The sequence below is a fragment of the Girardinichthys multiradiatus genome, chromosome 20, assembly GCF_021462225.1.
Source record: "Girardinichthys multiradiatus isolate DD_20200921_A chromosome 20, DD_fGirMul_XY1, whole genome shotgun sequence".
Lineage (NCBI taxonomy): Eukaryota > Metazoa > Chordata > Actinopteri > Cyprinodontiformes > Goodeidae > Girardinichthys > Girardinichthys multiradiatus.
Genome location: NC_061812.1, coordinates 49,559,450 through 49,578,473, shown reverse-complemented (window position 1 = coordinate 49,578,473; position 19,024 = coordinate 49,559,450). Strand labels below are relative to the sequence as shown.

General features: G+C 43.5%; 1 protein-coding gene across 4 annotated transcripts in view; it reads left to right on the top strand.

Moving 5' to 3' along the window:
- Nucleotides 1-19,024, top strand: part of fbln2 (fibulin 2) — a 158,722-nt gene that overhangs the window by 122,546 nt on the left and 17,152 nt on the right. For 3 of the 4 annotated variants that reach the window (XR_007035447.1, XR_007035448.1, XM_047347855.1), the window contains exons 11-13: nucleotides 14,190-14,315; nucleotides 15,074-15,190; nucleotides 17,342-17,470. Coding sequence is in view for 1 of the 4 variants with exons in the window: in XM_047347855.1 (XP_047203811.1) it covers nucleotides 14,190-14,315; nucleotides 15,074-15,190; nucleotides 17,342-17,470 (372 nt within the window). In the remaining 3 variants the exon portion in view is untranslated. The remainder of the gene's footprint in view (nucleotides 1-14,189; nucleotides 14,316-15,073; nucleotides 15,191-17,341; nucleotides 17,471-19,024) is intronic. The other variant, XR_007035449.1, reaches the window with a different exon arrangement.

Genomic DNA, 19,024 nt, shown 5'->3' with positions numbered 1-19,024 from the left:
ACACTGTGTTCTGGAAGGTAGTCATAATTTTAACACTTTCTGTTGAAGGAAGTGGTTAGTGCATGTTAGTATGAGTGCTGATACGTGCACCTATCTAAACTGGTCCTACTGCGCACTGGTCTCTCCTTTCCCGGACATGGAGACAAGCTCTGTTTATGGGGAGGAGAGTTCGATGTAGAACTTCATCTGGTTTAGCAAAACAGCAGCAGCTGGGATGACTGTGTCATTTGGTGCTGACAAGCATTCAACCCACTTAATGAAGCTGCATGTCACAGTTAGGAGGAATTTGTTACCTCCTGCTAATATTGGAGCTGGTTCGACCCAGTTGGTCTGAAGGTGGAACCAAAGTAGTGTAACCCCCCCTCGCTGAAGCGGAAGTTGACTGAGTGGCTGGGATGGCTAGAACTGGTAGCAGGTTAAGCATCCTTGGATGTAGACCTGAGTGAGACTTTGGAGGCCAGTAAGCCATCTGTTGGAGGTTGTGGAGTGTGGTTTTGTTGCTCCTATGGCCCCCTACAGGAGAGTAATGGGCGTCGGATAATGTGACCCCCCTTTGGTCTGTTGGAACAATGCTGAACGCATGGGAGAGCTGTTTTATGCCATTCTGCACACTGGAGTTGCACACTCTGGCTGTCTTAAGGAGAGGGCGGAGCCCATCTGCTGAAAGGAGTGTGTGGCTATGTTGTGCCTCAGTTAAAAGGGGATCTTCTTGGCACGAGCAGTCATGCAGCTCTCTACCAGTTGATAATTTCTCTAGCCAGAAAGCTAGAAGAACTTCCACCACTTTGGGGTTGTAAGTTTTCACACCTGTGTTTTTTAAAGAGCAAAGAAATGATACATGACTGTGGGGAGACGTTTCCTGGGTGGCTGGCTGCAGCTGTGTACCAGAGGTGCCCATGTCTGGCTCTGACAAGGGCCTGAGAGGTTCCCCTGAGTTGGCAGCCTGGTTGGTCACAAAGGATGGTTTGCTGCTTGCACCCAGTGGTTTTGGCACCTCCACCTAGACTCAGAGTTGGTCCTGGTGGCAGTCAATGAGCGGGGCCAGCCTGTCCAGCAGGTCCTGGCCACCAGGGAAAGGCTCTGTGTCTAATGTGCACCAGTAGATGGGGTGCACCAGAGTCATGTCTTGGAGTGTGATGTCCAGCTCCACCCAACTAGTGATGCATGATCGGTTTTGGGTGCGGCTGGTGATGCTTACATCATAATCTTCAACCTGAAATGATTTACCATGGGAGAGCATGGCTCTACTCACCTCCTCAAACAAGACTGAGCACGTCAGGCTGATTTCTAATCCTGTTTTAAAATGGAAACTCAGTTTGATATGTCCTCCTATAATGGTGAGACAGTATAGGTGGTGTGTATGTTCCTTTTGGTTCTGTTCACCTAAGAACCCTAGAGCAAAGTTGCGTGGTGTTTCACCTGGCAAGGTCCCAAGGGATTCTTTGAGTTTCTGAGGTTTGTCTCCCCATTTCATCAGGTAGACTGATGGCTGTGAAGACTAGGTCCACACCTAGTCATGCTGACGCGGGTTTTGGGTCCGGTTTCACCGGATGGTTTGCTGCCTCTAATGATGGTGGAGGTTGGGCGCATGCCTGGTGCACTGCTTCTGTCAGAATCTTGCAGGAGGCATCCCCCATTTCTCTCTTCAGGTTCCATCCTGTATGATAACCCCAACCTTTACCATCAGGCTTACATTTGGGCCTCAAGTGATGGTCAGGTCGTCTGTTCGACCGGATGTGGTCCGGCAACTTGGACTTTGGTTGGTACTCAGTACCACCCCCCCGGTCCAGCTGACCAAACCTACGTTGTTCCCTTAACCTGTTCCTAACATGGGTTCTGGTTGAGGGCATTTCTTGACCTTCAAACACAAGGTTGTTTCTTTCTGACTGCACCTGTAAAACCCTAGCCTCACCTTCTGATCCCTTAGTCGGGCGTGCATGTGTTTCCCACACCATTTGAGCATACATCCGGATCGCTTGCTTGCAAGTATCTTTGTTCTGCAATACATAGTAACATCGTATTGCACACTTTCATGAAGGTTGTGGAGGAATAAAGATTTAAACGCATGCTCCTCCTCTATGCCGGGAGCAATGCGTCCTTGGAAGTAAGCAGCTCTTAACACTAGGACTCCCAGAATTCTAACACTACTAGAACTCCAAAGCCCGTCAATTTGACAGCGAGCATTCTGGGTGCGAGGGCGGTGATGATGTCATCGCATTACATTGGTCAGAATGCTAAAGGTTTTCCTGCATGCTATAAAATTATGGTTTTGACAAGAATTAATAATAGTATTTGATCAAAACCTATTATGTTTTATTATTATTTATAAATAGTACTGAAAAATATTACAGAGTAGTGGGTACATTTTAAAAAAAAGCTTTACTAATCTGACCAAAAGCTGGACAGCTCCATTTTACGCCCCGCTTTTACTTTGCGGACATAAACTAGTGCTAAAAATGCCTTCAGCTCATCCACACTCATGTCCGAGGAGGAATCATCTCCTAAAATTCTGCGTGCCTCAACCACCCTGCAGCCCTGAGTGGATGAGCATTTCGGCATCCACCAAGCAGAGGAACGCAGTCTAGACATCTTGGATCTGGCGCTGTGTCAACGCGTTCTGGCTTTAATGCCTCCCTCTACTTTCTTCCTCCCCTACCACTGTCCACACAGCGCAATCCTTTCCTATCTCCTCCTCCTTCCCAGGTGTGCGCTCGTCTTGCGATGAAAACGCTGTAAAGCGCAGAATAGATTGTTGTTACTGGGCTACTATATCTATGACCTAACTTATTGTTTATTTCTTTTTCCATTATTAGTACCTTGTTTTTTAGTTTCTCCAGAGAGCTGGATTGCTGGGTTTATAGCTGGGCACCTGGCTCGTCTCCCTGTCTCTGAACCTGCACTGATTGTGGCACTGTTGCTGTAGTTTATATATTATTAGTTTACTAATCTGTAAACAATAGCCTAAAATGATAAAATCTTTACATAGGCTAGTCTTTTACTACCTTGAAGTAATGCCCCACAACCTCCTGCTAATGGGACTACTCGTGTTTTTTAGCCGGGGGAGGTTCACTCTGACCCGCTGTCACTGGAACTGAATGCTGACCAAGAGCCGTCAGAATCCCTCTCGACCCCAGAATCACAATCATGTAATTTTTGAAGCATTTCCAATGCCTCTTGAGCATAAAATATCATTCTAGAAGCCATTTGCCAACAATCTCCTTCTTAGACCGCGTTCTAGAGTGGCGGTTGCTAGGCAACGCTCGCGCGTATACTCAGCCGCGGGAAAAAAATATCAATGTAAATAATAGGGACGTCAAAATAGCGGCTGTGGTAGTTAGAGGTAGAAATACTTAGATCTTTTATTTACTTTGTTATTTTTTTTAAATAGAGACATAGGAATACACAAGACGCAGGTTTAGAAAAAGTCAGGATGCCAGGAAGATGAAGAGTTTTAATAAACCAGAGTTATGGCATGTCAAACTTTCAAAACCGTCAAATTGACGGCCCTGGGAGTTCTAGTGTTAAGCGCCGGTAATACTCCCTGGATGTTTCGCTTTTCTTTTGCTGGATGGTGAAAGCACAAAGTGTTCCGAAGTCCCGGTCCGTGTATACCGAATATTCTTCCCTTAAAGCTTCACAGAGGGTCGAATAATGGTCTCGGACTACAGGGGATAGGTTCTCCATGAACGCTTGGACGTTCCTGGTTGCTGTCTTCCAGATGAGCTTCAACTTTTCCCAAGCCGATGGGCAAAACAAATCTAAAAGACAGCGTTTGACTTCCCTAAGATAATGTCTACGTCTTTGGCAAGAGACTCAATCTGGTGGGTGAGCAATCCACTCTCAGGGATTGGGGCTGGCCCATCTGAGTCATCATCTGAACGTTCACTCCTGCTTCGTCCACGCTGTATCAGGGCATCACACTTCACCCTCAGGAGAGGCACTGGAGGCTGCTTATGGTACAATAGTGGGCCCTGTGCTTCATGGACCCAGGTCCTGGGCAGCAGTTGAGGGCGGTATGAGTCCCAGAGACAGCTCTCCTGTCGCCTTGGCGGAGGTGAGGGATCATAGAGGAGGTTGCTGCGAGTCAAGTTTGAAGGCTGCTCGCCTCTAAACCTTGAACTATTTACTTCTACTGGATCCGCAGCCAAGTATTGTTCATGGCTGCCTACTACAGTGGGGTGGAACACCACACCACTGAACCTAGTCTGACCACTCACACCTGTTCTGGACTCGGTGGATGTATGGGGAACCCCAAGACCCTAGGAAGGGAATATCTGGAAAGCCGCTTCTACTTCTTCCAGATCTGGCCTGCAGGTTTTCTCAGAGTGTCGCAGGTATGGTTCCTCTTCAAATGTTTTAACCTGTGAGGTGGGTTTTAATTTGATCCCCCAGTCCTCCAAGGATGGGGGAGTGGCTTGGCTACACTCAGCTGTCTCTAACCTATTTTCAGCTTCTGTTAGTTCACCCTTAAGGACATCCACCGCCTGTAAAGTATCATTCAGCTCAAACTGCAGTTTAACACGCTGGTCAACTTCCAACATTAACCTTCGCTGATACAAAAGAGTGAGCTGATCTTAACACATCGGCGACCCATCTGTCTTTTGGTGGGTTCTTAATGACTTGGAGCAACTAATGAATTCTTGATTCACATTGCTCAGTGCTATAATCATTAAGACCTCTACGCTCCTCTGGGGATAACAGGATCAACGACCCAATCACTTCTTGTGCCTGCATTCCTATGGAGTCCTCCTGACTCACACCTCCAGCTGCAGCCTGAGGTGTTTTCTCCATAATGCACAGTAACAAACAAAGCTGTTCAGCTATGAACGACCGCTAAATCAATTAGCAGTAACACAAACAGACCAAACTGTTCAGTTATGAATGATCGCTAAAATCAATTAGCAGCAACACAAGACAGACGAAGCTGTTTAGTTATGTATGATCACTAAAGTCAATTAGCAGTAACACGAACAGACTAAGCACCCAGCCAGCTGTCTGATCCATACGTATCTTGCAGGTGTATGGGTCTTAAAATGGGTACACAGGTTTGATTGTTCATACTGTGGCTTACCCTATGCTTTCATGGAAATAATACAGAAAACAAAAAAAATATTGATTTCTTTGTTTTTTTTTTTTTTTTTAGAAAACAAAATTTAAGTGGGATAAGCAAACTAACACATTCAAACACTATTTCTAGCTTCAAAGGAATGTTAGTGATACACACTATAGGTTACTTACCTTCTAGCGGGGCCTACAAAGACAACTAAATTAGTTGTATGAGTCTGACCAAAACATGCTTCACGCACAATAAAAACCCAGCAAAAATGCTTAAATTTCAGAGCTGAAGTGGTAATGAATGATCAATAACTTCAACTTTCAGCTCAGATTATGCCCTCTGGTCATAGGCGATGGAATCATCTGCCTGTGTTAATGAACTAAAATGATTAAATCAAAGTAGTTAATTTCCTTGGTTGGAACTGCAATTCTCACTTGTGACCACCAGATAGCACTGAATGCCAGTCTGCAATGGGGAAAATCCAATTGCAACCGCAATTTTACTCAGTGGCCACTAAATGTGGTGTTGCTTTCTCCCTGACTGGGAAAGTGTTAGCTACAGCTGTAGTTGCACCCAAAAGACAGATAGGATGCCTCCTACCCTTACAGGAATTTGATTGCTATGCTTATCACAGCTGATTTTGCTGCAGCTGCTGTTCCAGGCATAGCAGGGCTGGCCAGCTGAAAAATGTCATGCCATAAACTATACAACTTCCACCTTGCCTCCACAAAGCACCTCAGTAAGATTATCATTACTCTGCAGTAAAGAATCCAGTCAAGATATCCTATAGCTTACAAGCACTTTTGAAAAAAAATTCTCACAATAAAGCTCATAAGTTCCAAGGATGTCACAACTGTTCACTTTGTGCAATAGTGGTATCTGTCATTTTAAGACCCACCCAGGGATGTCAATTATGTAAGGATTATGAATATTGATTAATTAATATTCATCAGCAAATATAATAAAAAAATCATAATTTAGATAAATAATTTCTTAACTATGAAACTTTTCTTACGAATAGAAATCAGATATGTCCTCTGGTCTCGTGATTATGGGCTCAAAGCCCTTAATAATTACAATTATTTAATTACCATTAATAATTGATAATTATTAACCAAAACCCGAGTCTGCGCTCAGGGGTTCAAAACACAGTGAGACACACACAGCTTCAAAGCACGGCAGCTTTCAGAGTCCAACAGCAGTCAAAGCTTCAATAAGACATTGCATGCACATACAACTTAGAACACATTGGACTACAATAAGTAGCGATTCCATAATTGCCCTAAAATCCTACTCTATCCTGCCCTTGCTATTTCAATCATACTAACAGAAATAAAACAAGAACGGAATTTCTTTGCATCTCGCGTGTTCTTATATAGCTCACTGTGAGGGATTTTATGTCCATTCAACAGCATGGAGTAGGTGGTCTACCCTCCTTCAACATTTATAGATATTTGCAGCTGGGGAGGTGTGTTAAAAAACATTTATTCTCAACATTTCAGACTCCAGAAACCAGGTGGATAGACGATTGCCTAAGGGTAGATCCTTTACAGAGAGAGGCTACTTCAACATTGTTTGCATTTATCCATACAGCAGCAGCACCCTTTTGGATAGAATTAAGGAACATCGGCAAACTAGAAGTGTTATTAGAAATAACCAAGTTGCTCCAATTCCTGTAGCAACAGTGGAGAAGGCAGGATCTCTACCTTGTCATTTAACTTCTATGCCTCCTCCAGCTGCTGCTGGATCCACTGAAGCAGGTCAGCTCCTTCCTGTCTGCTTGATCTAAATGGCAGGAATCTTCTGTGAAGTTTGGCAGTGGCGGGCACAGTTCTGCTAATCTGGTAACAGCTAATAGCGAATCAAATTTTCCGCTTAGCGGATTAGCATGTTTGCTATCTTTAGAAGCCATTAGCGGATGGTTTCGCTAACTTAAGTGTGTTAGTTTTTTCTTTCTGTCATCTGCATTACTCAAAGAGTCCATTAGGCACACTGTAGATTTGGTTACGTAACTGCTACTCCCTCAGCTCGTTATTTTCTTTTTTGACTGTGTCGGGGTGCAGCTCAATACACTAAGTGTGTGTGTGTGTGTGTGTGTGTGTGTGTGTGTGTGTGTGTGTGTGTGTGTGAAAGAACATGGACGAACACACAGTGAGGTGGGGGCCTACCTTCAGCGTCAGTTCAGCGTTGCCCGAGAAGTAATTTTCCCTAGCAGTGGCAAATGTATGAGTTTCCCGGTGTAAAAATACAAATAGCGTCCAGCTGGTTTTCCTCCCAAACACAGCAAAAAGTGAACTGCAGCCTGGCCAAAACCAACCCTGCCCTCTTTGTCGATCAGCCTCGGGGTGAAGTCTTCACACACACCCCAACTACAGGCAGTTTTGAATTGCAGTTACCTTCTTCTAGTTATGGAAGGCAAAAACAAAGCTTTTGTTCAGCTTGAAGATGAATGCTGTGGTGAAAATAAAATGTAATGGAGATAAATGTCAAGAATAATATATGTATACAGTATATTCTTTAAATATGAATATTCTACTCATGGTTACGTCTGCACAGCGTCAGTCCCACCAGCCTTCAACTGGAAGGACGCAAACTGCAGACAATACATGGAGCATGGGCAGAGAAATAGGCGATGAAACAGGGTGAAGGGCATTAAGAGGGGTAAATGAAAGGTTCCACAGCAAGGAGAAAGGTAACACAGAGCGCTTAAAAATGCAGGGGGGAAGTGAGGAAAGGGCATGGCAAGCAGGTGAGAGTAATAAGGTGAGAAATGTGTAACAGCTGAGACCAATAATAGGAGATGGAGTGAGGGCAGGAGAGAAAATGAACAGGAGCAGACGGAGAGGAACACAAGGAAGACTGCCAACACAAAATAATTTTACAAAATGAATAAAAGAATGAACTAAGAACCTAATAAACAACGAATGAACACAAATGCCAGAGAAAAAAAAAAAAAAACAGGAAGGAAACCCAAATTTCTACACCAGAGAATCATGAACACTGTCTGTATGATTAAATTGAACTAACTGTGTAATTCTGTATATAAATTGGATTTTTTGGTATAGGGCCTAAAAAACACATTTTTATTTGTATTTATTCATTTTTAAAAGGGAAAATGCATTTTAATAAACACAATGCAAATATGTGAAATTATAGCCGGCAGCCAAAGCCAGCCATGCAAAGCAACATAGTACAGTATAAAAAAAAAAACAACAGATAAATACTGAGGTCTAAAAATTTTAAAAGACCATTACCTTAGGCTAAAAATAAAAAAATATCACGATTGTCCATAGTTGTTAAAATGAAGATTATTAAAATTTATCACATAATCTACAAAATATCCACATGATGTCAGGGTCTACCTGTGTTAGGGGTTTTGAGTTTGAGTTCTGTTTGCTTTCTCTGTGCTTCCCTGTTCTTCAGTTGCTGTTGTTTCAGTTTATTCATGTGTATTAGGTTCATCATTAATTCTTGTATTTAGATTACTTTCTTGGATTCTTGTGTTAGATGTTTTAGTTTGTATTTCCTTGTAAATCGGATTTCCTCCTTGTTTATGTTCTTTATTTAGTTCCATTGTTTACTTTTTTCTGTTCACTTAGATGTTGTGTTATTCCCAGTGGACTCCCTGCTCATCTGTGTTAGCCTCCCTCCTTCAGTTGCCTGCATTTTCTCTCCAACCAGCTACTCCTGATTTTCCTCTAGTTAACTCCTATTGTTTACTGGTCCATTCTCCACCCTGGCTCAGTATTTATACATTCTGGTTTCATTGTTCCCCACCGGTTCCTCCTGACCACTACCTGCTCCATGTCTGGTTACCTGTCCGTGTTTCTAGCCTTATGTAAGTTACCAGTTTTGTTGTGGTTATTAAAAAGACTCAGCAACTCACCATGCGGCTTCAGCACTTTTGTCTACACATTGGTCCAGTCAAAACTCAGCTCATTATGATGTATGGTAATGCCAGTGCATATTCTAAATTAATTTTACTATCAGACAATAATCTCACAAAAAAGGTTCATAGAAATGTACACTTTGTTAATCCAGTCTGACAAGTTTTTAAATGGTTATCATGTTTACAATGGTAAAAGCAATAATATGTGCAATTGAAAATAACCTGAGATGGGTTTATGTCAGGTTGTAGGAGTAGCTGTCACTGTTCAATAACTATATTTTTTAGATGCTAAGTAAATAATTTAAGAGTTGACTGATCACATATAGCAGCAGGTATCATATTCCATGTTTGTGAACCACAATAGGAGAATACTGCCTGTCAAAAGGTACTTCCCCTGTAAGGAACAAAACACTCACCTCTCAGACTCTCCCTGGCTGACCTTCTTTTCTTGACCTTTTTTTTTTTTTTACCAAAAACACATATTTCAAAGTGTACCGGAGTCAAATTCCTTGTTTGTGCGCACAAACTTGGCAATATAGCTGATTCTGAATTTAAGCTAAGTGCCAGCTAATGTAAACATAACTTTCAGCCTTGAGGCTAGTTATTTGTTCTGTGTTGTGTTTTAAAGTCAAGAACTTTATTTAAAGGGTGGTTATAAACACATATTGGCCATAACGCACTGTCAATGCTCACACAATCCATCGTCATCTTATGAGTCCATAGATGTTCCTCATCACCATTTCTAGTAGTCCACACCATGTAATGACTAGTTAATACATCTTTTTTAACATATCATGTATGGCAGAGTAGCACTCATAATTGTCTGAGTAACAAGAAGAAGCCCAAAAGATTCACTTTCACAAGTGGAGCATTACGGCTAACATATAATGCTCTGCTTAATATTTATGAAAGAACCTTCTTAGAAACTACTTTGGGATTATTTCAACTGTTAATGGACACAGAGACAGAAACGAAAAGGAAAAAATTAGAAGCAAGAAAGAGAGAAAAGGAGAAAAGAATGGATGAGAGAAAGAAGGTTGAAGAGAATACAAGATAACATCCTGCTTGCTTCTACGCCTGCAGAAACAAATAATAACAGCATTGTTAACAAAAAGTGCACGGTACTAATGAATGCAAGATGTATTTAATGGTAACTGCGGATCAATATAGAACATTTGTGCATCTGTGAACACCTGAATCTAAACACCTGTGGGTTTAAGTGTGAGTGTGCTTGTGTATACAAGGTTTCTCTATAAAAATATGCAATAGCGAGTGTGAGGAGCCACAGACCAGCCCCCATGGACCCGAGACAGACACGGACGAGATCCAAGCCACAGACATCCAAAGGCCCCCCAGAGCACAGGAACCCCAGGAGAACCATCTCCGGGACTACCGCAACCCCCTCAGAGAAGAGCAGAGGAGAGCTCCAGGGGAACCAGCCAGCAGCCACAGTGCAGAAACCCCAGAGAGATGCAGCGACGAGCCCACAGGCCCTGCTGGAGCAGATTCAGCCATGGACACCCGAGACCCCAGGACACATCACTCCCCAAGCAGGGGCCTGAAAAGGCCAAGGGTCCCAGGCCCCAGCAAGCAGCCACCAGGAGTGAGCCAGCACACACCAGAGCACCCAGCCCCAGACACCAAGAAATGGTAAATGGTAAATGGCCTGTACTTGTATAGCACTTTATCAAGTCCTGAGACCCCAAGGCACTTCACACTACATTCAGTCATCCAGCCATTCATAAACACATTCACACACTGACAGTAGTACACTACATTGTAGCCACAGCTGCCGTGGGGCAGGCTGATAGAAGTGAGGCTGCCATACACAGGTGCAACTGACCAGCATCAGTTGGCAAGGCGGGTGAAGTGTCTTGCCCAAGGACACAACGACTAAGACAGACATAGTGAGAGCTCGAACCGGCATCCCACCGGTTACAAGACGAACCCCTGCCACTATCGCCACGGTCGCTCCGTGTCCGACAAATACACCAGCAGGCAGAGACACCACCCACCATCTTGAAGGAAATCAACCCCGGATTTGATGGGGGACCTAAACTGATCCAGGAGAGGGAGCACCCCAAGACCCAACCTGACACAAAAACAGCCACACACAGTCACAATCACACATTCCCACCCTCGTGTGTACACATAAAAACACCCACGCACCCAACATAAAGACACACAACAATGGACTCAACAACTAGAGCTGTGATGAAACAGTCCCAACCCCCCAATGAATTCCAATCTCAACCACATGATACCTTTCATCCCCCACAAACCCTGACATGAATCTGGCCAAAGGGCCACCCCCAACCAAGACACAGATATCGAACACACGGACTCTAAGCACCCCTGCTGCATCCTGTCTCCCACCATACAGCACGTTGCAACGGCAAGGCAAGGACCTCATGCAACGCTCTGACCCCAGCCCCCAAAAACCCCCATCCCCATCCGGAGAGCGGGCCATGTTCAAAAGAGGGGTCGACCTGGTCCAAACGTGCCTGCCAACCAGAGCCGTCCGTAGATGAAACAGTTCCAACCTCCGAATGAATTCCGATCTCAACCCCATGAGCCCCCCAACCCCCATGAACCCCAACATGAATTTCTCCACAGGGCCACCCCCAACCAGGACACAGATATTGAAGACATGCCCCTGAACCCAAGCACCATGTATCCCCTTCACACAGGGGCACACCCCTACTGATGAACTCCCGCCCCGAAAAGCCGGCGAAGACACACCCACACAGCACAAGCTCCACACACGGCCCCGCTGCAAGCACCCCAGCTGCATTCTGCCCCCTACCACACAGCGCGTCGCAATGGCAAGGCAAGGGCCCCGTGCAACCCCACTCCAGCCTCAGCCCACATCCGCAACAGAGCAGACACCACCAAGCACCGCACTCTCAACGGAACCCCTGACCCCACACCGATATGGGACAAACTCACCCGACAAGAGGTCCCTGGCCAGCAGCATGCATTGGGGACCGGCGGCCTCCACCATGCCCTCCACAACCACACAAACACACCACATCACTGCCACTGCATCAACAGGCCAGGGAGAAACATTAACCAGCTCACCTCTACCATCACCGCTCAGACGATTCAAAAGCCGGTGACCCCACATTCAAAAAAAAGGGAAACAGCCTCCCCACCCCACATGCTGCAACCCCTCCATGCCACTCTCCAACCACGCTGCCCCGATCCCCCCTCTGGACATGACAGCCAGCTGAGCAGCACACCGCCAAGCCCGTCCAACCATCCGGTCAATGCCAGCAGCCACAGCCCACTCGTCCATGAGAGAAAAAAATGCGCCAGCCGGGTAACTGGGCCGGGCAGGCCAACCGCTCCAGGTTCCACCGCTCCACCGAACCGACCGCTGCCCGGCGCCCTGGCGATTTTCTTTTTCTTAATAAATTCATGCAGTGGAGGAGGAGATAGTCTGTGAAGAATTTTAAACAACAGAATGGAGTCTGCATATTTAATCAAATTCTCCCATCTCTGTAAATCATGTTTATTGAGTTGGGAGGGTTAGCATTTGTTGTGAATTGGTGCCATTTAAATAAAAAGAGTTGAATTTTATGTGTTCATTGTAAGCCGCTTTCTGCTTTATTCCTGACTTGCATTTAGAGATAGACCTGTGACAAACCCCTGCTAAAGATGACAAAATTACCTCCGATTTATCAGGAATTTGGGCTCATCTCTTCCGGGTAGCGACTTTGCCTTGCTGGCAAATTCATCAATGCGATAAGCATGGTGCGTTGCTGGTGAAACTTTAAGTTTGCTTTGCACAATTTACCTTCATGTCCTGGTCAAGAAATGGATTATCATTTCTCCTTGCTGTGCCCAGGCGTCTCCTGGATCCCATCGACACCTGCCCGATACCTTTCACTGGCCTGGATGTGGGCACTTGGACCCACCCCTCTTGCTTCTCTCGGTTCTGCTAGCGCATAGAAAATCTCGAGAGCTTGAGGACGCTGCCCCGGGCTCCTTGTTCTGCTGAACCGCTGGCCAAGACTCCTGCCAGGATTGGCCTGTTCAGATCTCTGGCAAACAAGACTTTTATCTTGAGGGATTTCTTCAGTTCCCATGGCTTGGATTTCCTCTGCGTGATGTAGACCTGTACCGAGGCTGGTTACTCCCGCTTTTTTGTGGAACTTTCATCAGCTAGGTGTTATTTTAAATCCTTGTAAACCTTCTTTTTCGCCTCACTGAACGCCCTTTGCCAGGGTTATTTGGACAAAGGGTGGAAGCCTGACATCTATTTATACTAAATTGCTTAATTATTTCTGAGTGGGGATAGTGCAGTCCACATTTAGCTGGGCTCCATTTCATACAAATTGGGATGTATAAATGAAAGGTGCACAAAAACATGCGTGTGCATAGTTTTATATATATCTGAATTTTTTTTGTGGTCCACATTTTGTTGTTACTCCAACTTTTAGTGTGAAAGATGCGCTCTCTTTTATACATGATGTCCCTGTTCTAACGTTCAGTATATTGCATTAAATCATGGGGTCCAGTGCATAGGCCAATAAGATGACCATGGCTCTTTCAGGCTGTTATAGAGTCCAGTTCCCAGTCCTGCCACATGTGAGAAGGACAGCATGCTACATAAGGAGAGAAATGTAAATTCAGTTCATGTGAAAAGTTAGAGGACTTTAAGGTTGGCATCAATGACGTTCTGGAAAACTGAATAACTTAAAAAGAGAGAGCAGGTGCCAATTCCTTAGCATATTGAGGGGGTGCAGAGAATGTTGTTGAACTGTGGAAGGAATACTTTACAGATTACCTCAATCTGATCATAACATTGTCTGCAGAGGAGGCAGAGTCTGGGGACCCAGGGGAAGCCCATCACTGTGGCAGAGGTTGCTGGGCTTCTAAACAGTTCCCTTGCAGTAGGTCCACAGATGATTGGTCCAGAGATGTTGAAGTATCAAAACTGGCACTTGTAGCTGTCACCCCTCCTCAAGGTTGCATGGAGAACCAGGACAACAATTTAAATTAGTTTGATCTGTATTCCTTTATTACCTGTTAAGCTCTTTGAAATGCTCTATGAATGATTGTTACCGTACATATAATTTTGCCCTGCTTTGTGGTGTTGGAAGACACACTCTGACTGATAAACCTCAGATTCAGTAAGAGCAGCGTGGAACAGTGAACCAGAACTTTACCCTAGCTGAGTTGTTGAGGGGTCATTGAATATAAGATGCTGTCTAATAGCTCCTGCTCATGTACCAACAGATGTAAATGAATGCTGGCGGTATCCTAGGAGGCTGTGTGCCCAGACCTGTGAAAACACCCCTGGCTCCTACCGTTGCTCATGCACAACTGGCTTCTCCCTAGCACTGGATGGAAATAACTGTGATGGTAAGACATTTCTTCAGGCATTCTTTTTACCAGATCATATATTGAGAATGAGTCTGAATGAGTATGTCTGAATTTAAGGCATAGAAGTAACCATTAAATTCCCCTGTAAGTCTTTTACCTGATTGTTTCAGTCGGATTTTCTCTAACAGATGTAGAAGCATCTGACAAGTGCTTAACTAATGTGTTCCTGGTTGTGGTTCTGTCAGTCAACTGTATTTTGTTTACTGGGCTGTGCTTCACAGAAGGCAGAAATCACACAGCAACATGTTGCAACTCTTATTAAAGGAGATAAAGCAAACTGGGTGTTTCAGTTCATTAGTGTTTAATGTTTTTTTTATGCTTCTTGCATTAACAAATGACACTAAAAGCATTTTGTGCTTGTAGGTGCTATTAAATGTTGATCATCAACATGCTTCATTTGTTACCATGGAAATATTTCCTTTTGGATTGTTTCTGAGAACGTTGACGACATCTGATACACACACTAGTTTATGTTTTTTTATTTTGATGAATAGACATTAATAAACAAAAAATTATACTGTGCAGATATTCTGTGATTTTATTTTAATTCAAATTAGGAACTTTGTGTAAATGAGTTCATTCTTCAGATGGAAACCGGTACTGAAGAACATTAAAGCATCGCTGTTGTATTTTTGATTCTAGTCCATCAGTCATCTTGACAAGTAGAGAAATGCAAATAAACTTAACTGTGTTACTTGTGGGAGTGAGATCCTAACTGTGTTTCCCTGTGTGCACAGATGTTAATGAGTGTGACAACAATCCCTGCAGCCAGGAGTGTGTCAACATATACGGCTCCTTTCAGTGCTACTGTCGTGAAGGCTATTACTTGAAAGAGGACCGACACACCTGTGAAGGTAACATTCCCTCAGGCATTGATGCATGGAGTCTAATAGAGACGCTGCTTGAAATGAACAAAACATTTTGCAGCTGCAGTTATGTAACCAAATGACTCAAAATCTTAAACTATATAAAATATATCAACACTGATGTCACCAAATGAAGAAAATAAATAGACAAAATGTATGTAACCCTGCCCTGCGATGGACTGGCGACCTGTCCAGGGTGTACCCCGCCTCTCGCCCATAGACTGCCGGAGATAGGCACCAGCTCCCCCGCGACTCACTATGGAATAAGCGGTAGAAAATGACTGACTGACTGTATGTAACCCCACAAACCCCATTAATTGACTGGGATCTTAATAATAATAACAGGCTTTATTGAACTGTTAAGACGACATCAAAGCATGATTGAAGTTTTTTTTTGTTTATCAAATAAGAACAAAACTGAGACAATTTTGTTTGGTCAAGTTGTCCCCCACAATTACCTATATCCTTTTCTTGAGTCTCTTTCTCCCTATAATAAATCTTTTGTGAGAAATCTTGGGATGACAGTTCTTTTTAATTTTGACAACCATATCAGTATAGCTTTTCCAGCCAGGACTTTTAGCCAAGACTTTAAGCCATACCACTCTCTTTAGAGTTGTATTTACATTTTTCTTTCTGCTCACCTTATGTTAAAAACATTGCTCAGATTCAGATTAGGAAGGCCATTCATCCCAATCACAATTCTCCACGTAAAGCCATCATTGCCTGAATGGGGACTAAAGTCCCCCAGAGGCACAACAGATTCCTCAAATGGCACTCCTTCAGAAAACCATGACTCAAGGAAGTTTGGGTAATTTTCAGTCCATAAGCAGAGAAAACAGAGCTTTCATTTTTGCAAATTGAAGCTAAACAGATGCAACCCACGCAGTCAGCGAGGAGCCCAACCGGGAACCTTTGAGTATCCCCACAGCGGCTTGGCGTCTCTCCCTGGGCAACTCCAGGGCAGGAGAAAGTCCAGCTCTTCTTAGGGGTTGGGTTCCAGACCATGCTGTGTGTGTGGAAGTAGGACTATATCAAGTGCTCAACCTCACACACCAGATCCAGCTGCATTCCTGCCAGTGAGGTGGGTGTTAGAGTTAGAAAGCTAATAAATACAGACAAGTATAAAATAAGACATAAGTGAACCAAGTAAGTTTGACTTGCCAGGGAGAGACAGTCCTCTGCAGCACAGTGACTTCCTTCTCACAAAGTGAAAATCCTTGCATCAGCCTTTTATTTACAACTCACATTCCAACAAGCAAAAAGCAGGAATTGGATCAGCCAATTCTTACAGAAATTTCAACTTAGAAGAGTGGCCATTCCAATATATGGTATAAGCTTGTCATGTCCAGGGAATGATCCACTCCAGACCGCATTTCTTAACTTTCCACAAACCCTTTTTCCACACTAAAACCAATCACAGGAATCATCTTCATTATAGTAGAACTTCAAACATAAACATGGTTTAAACTAAGCAATGATTCCAACAGTGGGAATTTTTGTTTTAAAAGCCATATGACAACATGCAACAGCACTCGCCGTCAACGCAGCCCGCTTCCACGTCACCCGATGCCAATACTGCCCTCTACCTGTGGAGGCCCTACATAGAGGACGCATCCTTAAGTCCAGAGAGGTAGTTAGGCTGAGACGGGCCGGTTGGAGCTCAAGGGATGGGGAGGGGTTGGATAATGGGCGGGGTCAGATGTCCAACTCCACCCTCAATCTATTTTGATTGGATAGTCCTTCTCCTTTCCTCCAAATGTCCGCTTTTACTCCTTAAGTGAAAGCAATTTAAAATTCGTTTTACCTTGGATATTTGGCAGACAAACCCCCGAATGTGTCAAGGGCCACAGCTTTTGTTCTTTTTCCTCTTGTTCCACTGGGTGCGGTAGCAGCCAGCCAGTCGCACACGCAGTTTCCTCATTTAAATAGGGCAGTCAGCACCTCTTTTGCACCTTTTATCTATTTCACGCACAATCTTTGAAAATCACACACAACATTCCCACTCATTGCACATGCAATTTTGTTTTATGTCCAAGCAGTTTAGCGCCCTCTATTTGGGATCTTTGAAGATCAGGCCCCTGGTCTTTCAATGTAGCCTGAATTTATTTGAAACAAAGCCAACTCTTGTGTTTTCCACAGATATTGACGAGTGTTCTCAGAGCATCGGGGACCTTTGTGCCTTCCAGTGCATTAATGTTGTCGGCAGCTACCGATGTGCCTGTCCTCCTCATGGGTATGTTTCAGCAGCCAATGGACGCACCTGTAGAGGTGAGATGTCACTGGAGTCTTACGTCTGTAAGACCTGCCTAATGATGCATGAAACTCTCATATTTCTTTGCCGCATCTGTGTTTTTGTTTTTGGAAAGAGGAGGACTCAGGCAGTAATAGCACTGCCTCCATCGACAGAAACCACAGGCCTGTCGCAAACACATTTACTGCTCTACTTTGTAAAAGACATAACATGCATACATTTCCTGCAGTTTAACCAAATAACCCTGACTCTAAGCTTTCTTATCCTGCACATACATAGCAAGGACCAAGAGCACTGACCCCAGAGTTTTCACCCATGTTATAGTTGTGTGAATGCTGAAGGCATTCACAGTATTGAGATCCTGTTTCTCTTTATTATATGTATCTTTTTTTGGCACCTATCTCCTCCTTCATACTTTGTGCTATTTCAGCCATTCAACTTTAAAAATGTTCCAGTCATTTAGGACATTATGGCTATGACTTTTGGTATTAATAATTTTATACTTTTTAAAATATTCAGCTTTTTGTGCTGATTTTTGGCCCATTGAAATGAATGGAAAATCTTAAAAATTCTACACAATTCAGCTAAAACTTTGTGCTCTTTCACAGCTTACTACTTCTACATACTTTCAGCTAGAAACCCCATTCAACTTTTGAAATGTTCACAAGCCATCAAGCTAACTTCAAATAATTCAGCTTTTTCATATCTGTTGCAGTTCTTCTACAATCACGATTCAACTTTTACACAAAATTTTTGAAGTTTTCGATTTTATAATGTAATCCTGTCAGTTGGTAGTGTACACTAGGTTTTTGAATAACCTGAGAAAGAACAAACAAACTCTCCTCACTCGCTTAATTTTCACTCTACTGACACAAATTATATATCAAAATGTAGGATTCTCTTTCACGATTCAGAAAATGTCACCCTCATTGATGTGGGACAAACAGATTTCCAGCAACATGCCCCGAAGCAACGCAAAGTCAACACACCCTGAATGGGAAACCTATAGGAATTTCAGAAAAAATCGGAGCAACAAATCCTTAAATTCACATGTATTCTAATCGCTGCCTCTCGTAAACCGTTCAAGTTAGTGACATAAGCTTTGCACCAATTAATCTTCAGACCTTGCTGGCGCTCACAGTGAAGGAATTTTTTTGATACCTTTTATCGGTTTGTCATAAAAAAGGTTTGTTTAGGAGTACCAAATCTGTCCTTCCCAAAATCGCTTGAAATTTCAAAATTATCCACTTTTCTACACTGTCACATCTCCTACACGGATTTATGTAGACACATGAAAATTTTTTTGGATACCTTTTATTGTTTTCTCATGAAGTAGGTTTGTTTGAGAGTGAAAAATTCACCTTCACTCAGGTTAAAAATGGTCAAAATGATCCACTTTTCACAGGGTCACACCTCCCAGACAGATTTTAGTAGAAATTTGAGAAACTCCATAGTTGTTCAGCAAGGCCTGCTGATTCATACCTTGCATGAATCAAATGGATAGCCCTTATGGTTTCTGAGTTATTAGATGTTGTTTAAGAGCATGTTCAGGCATTTTTGTGTTTTTCTCA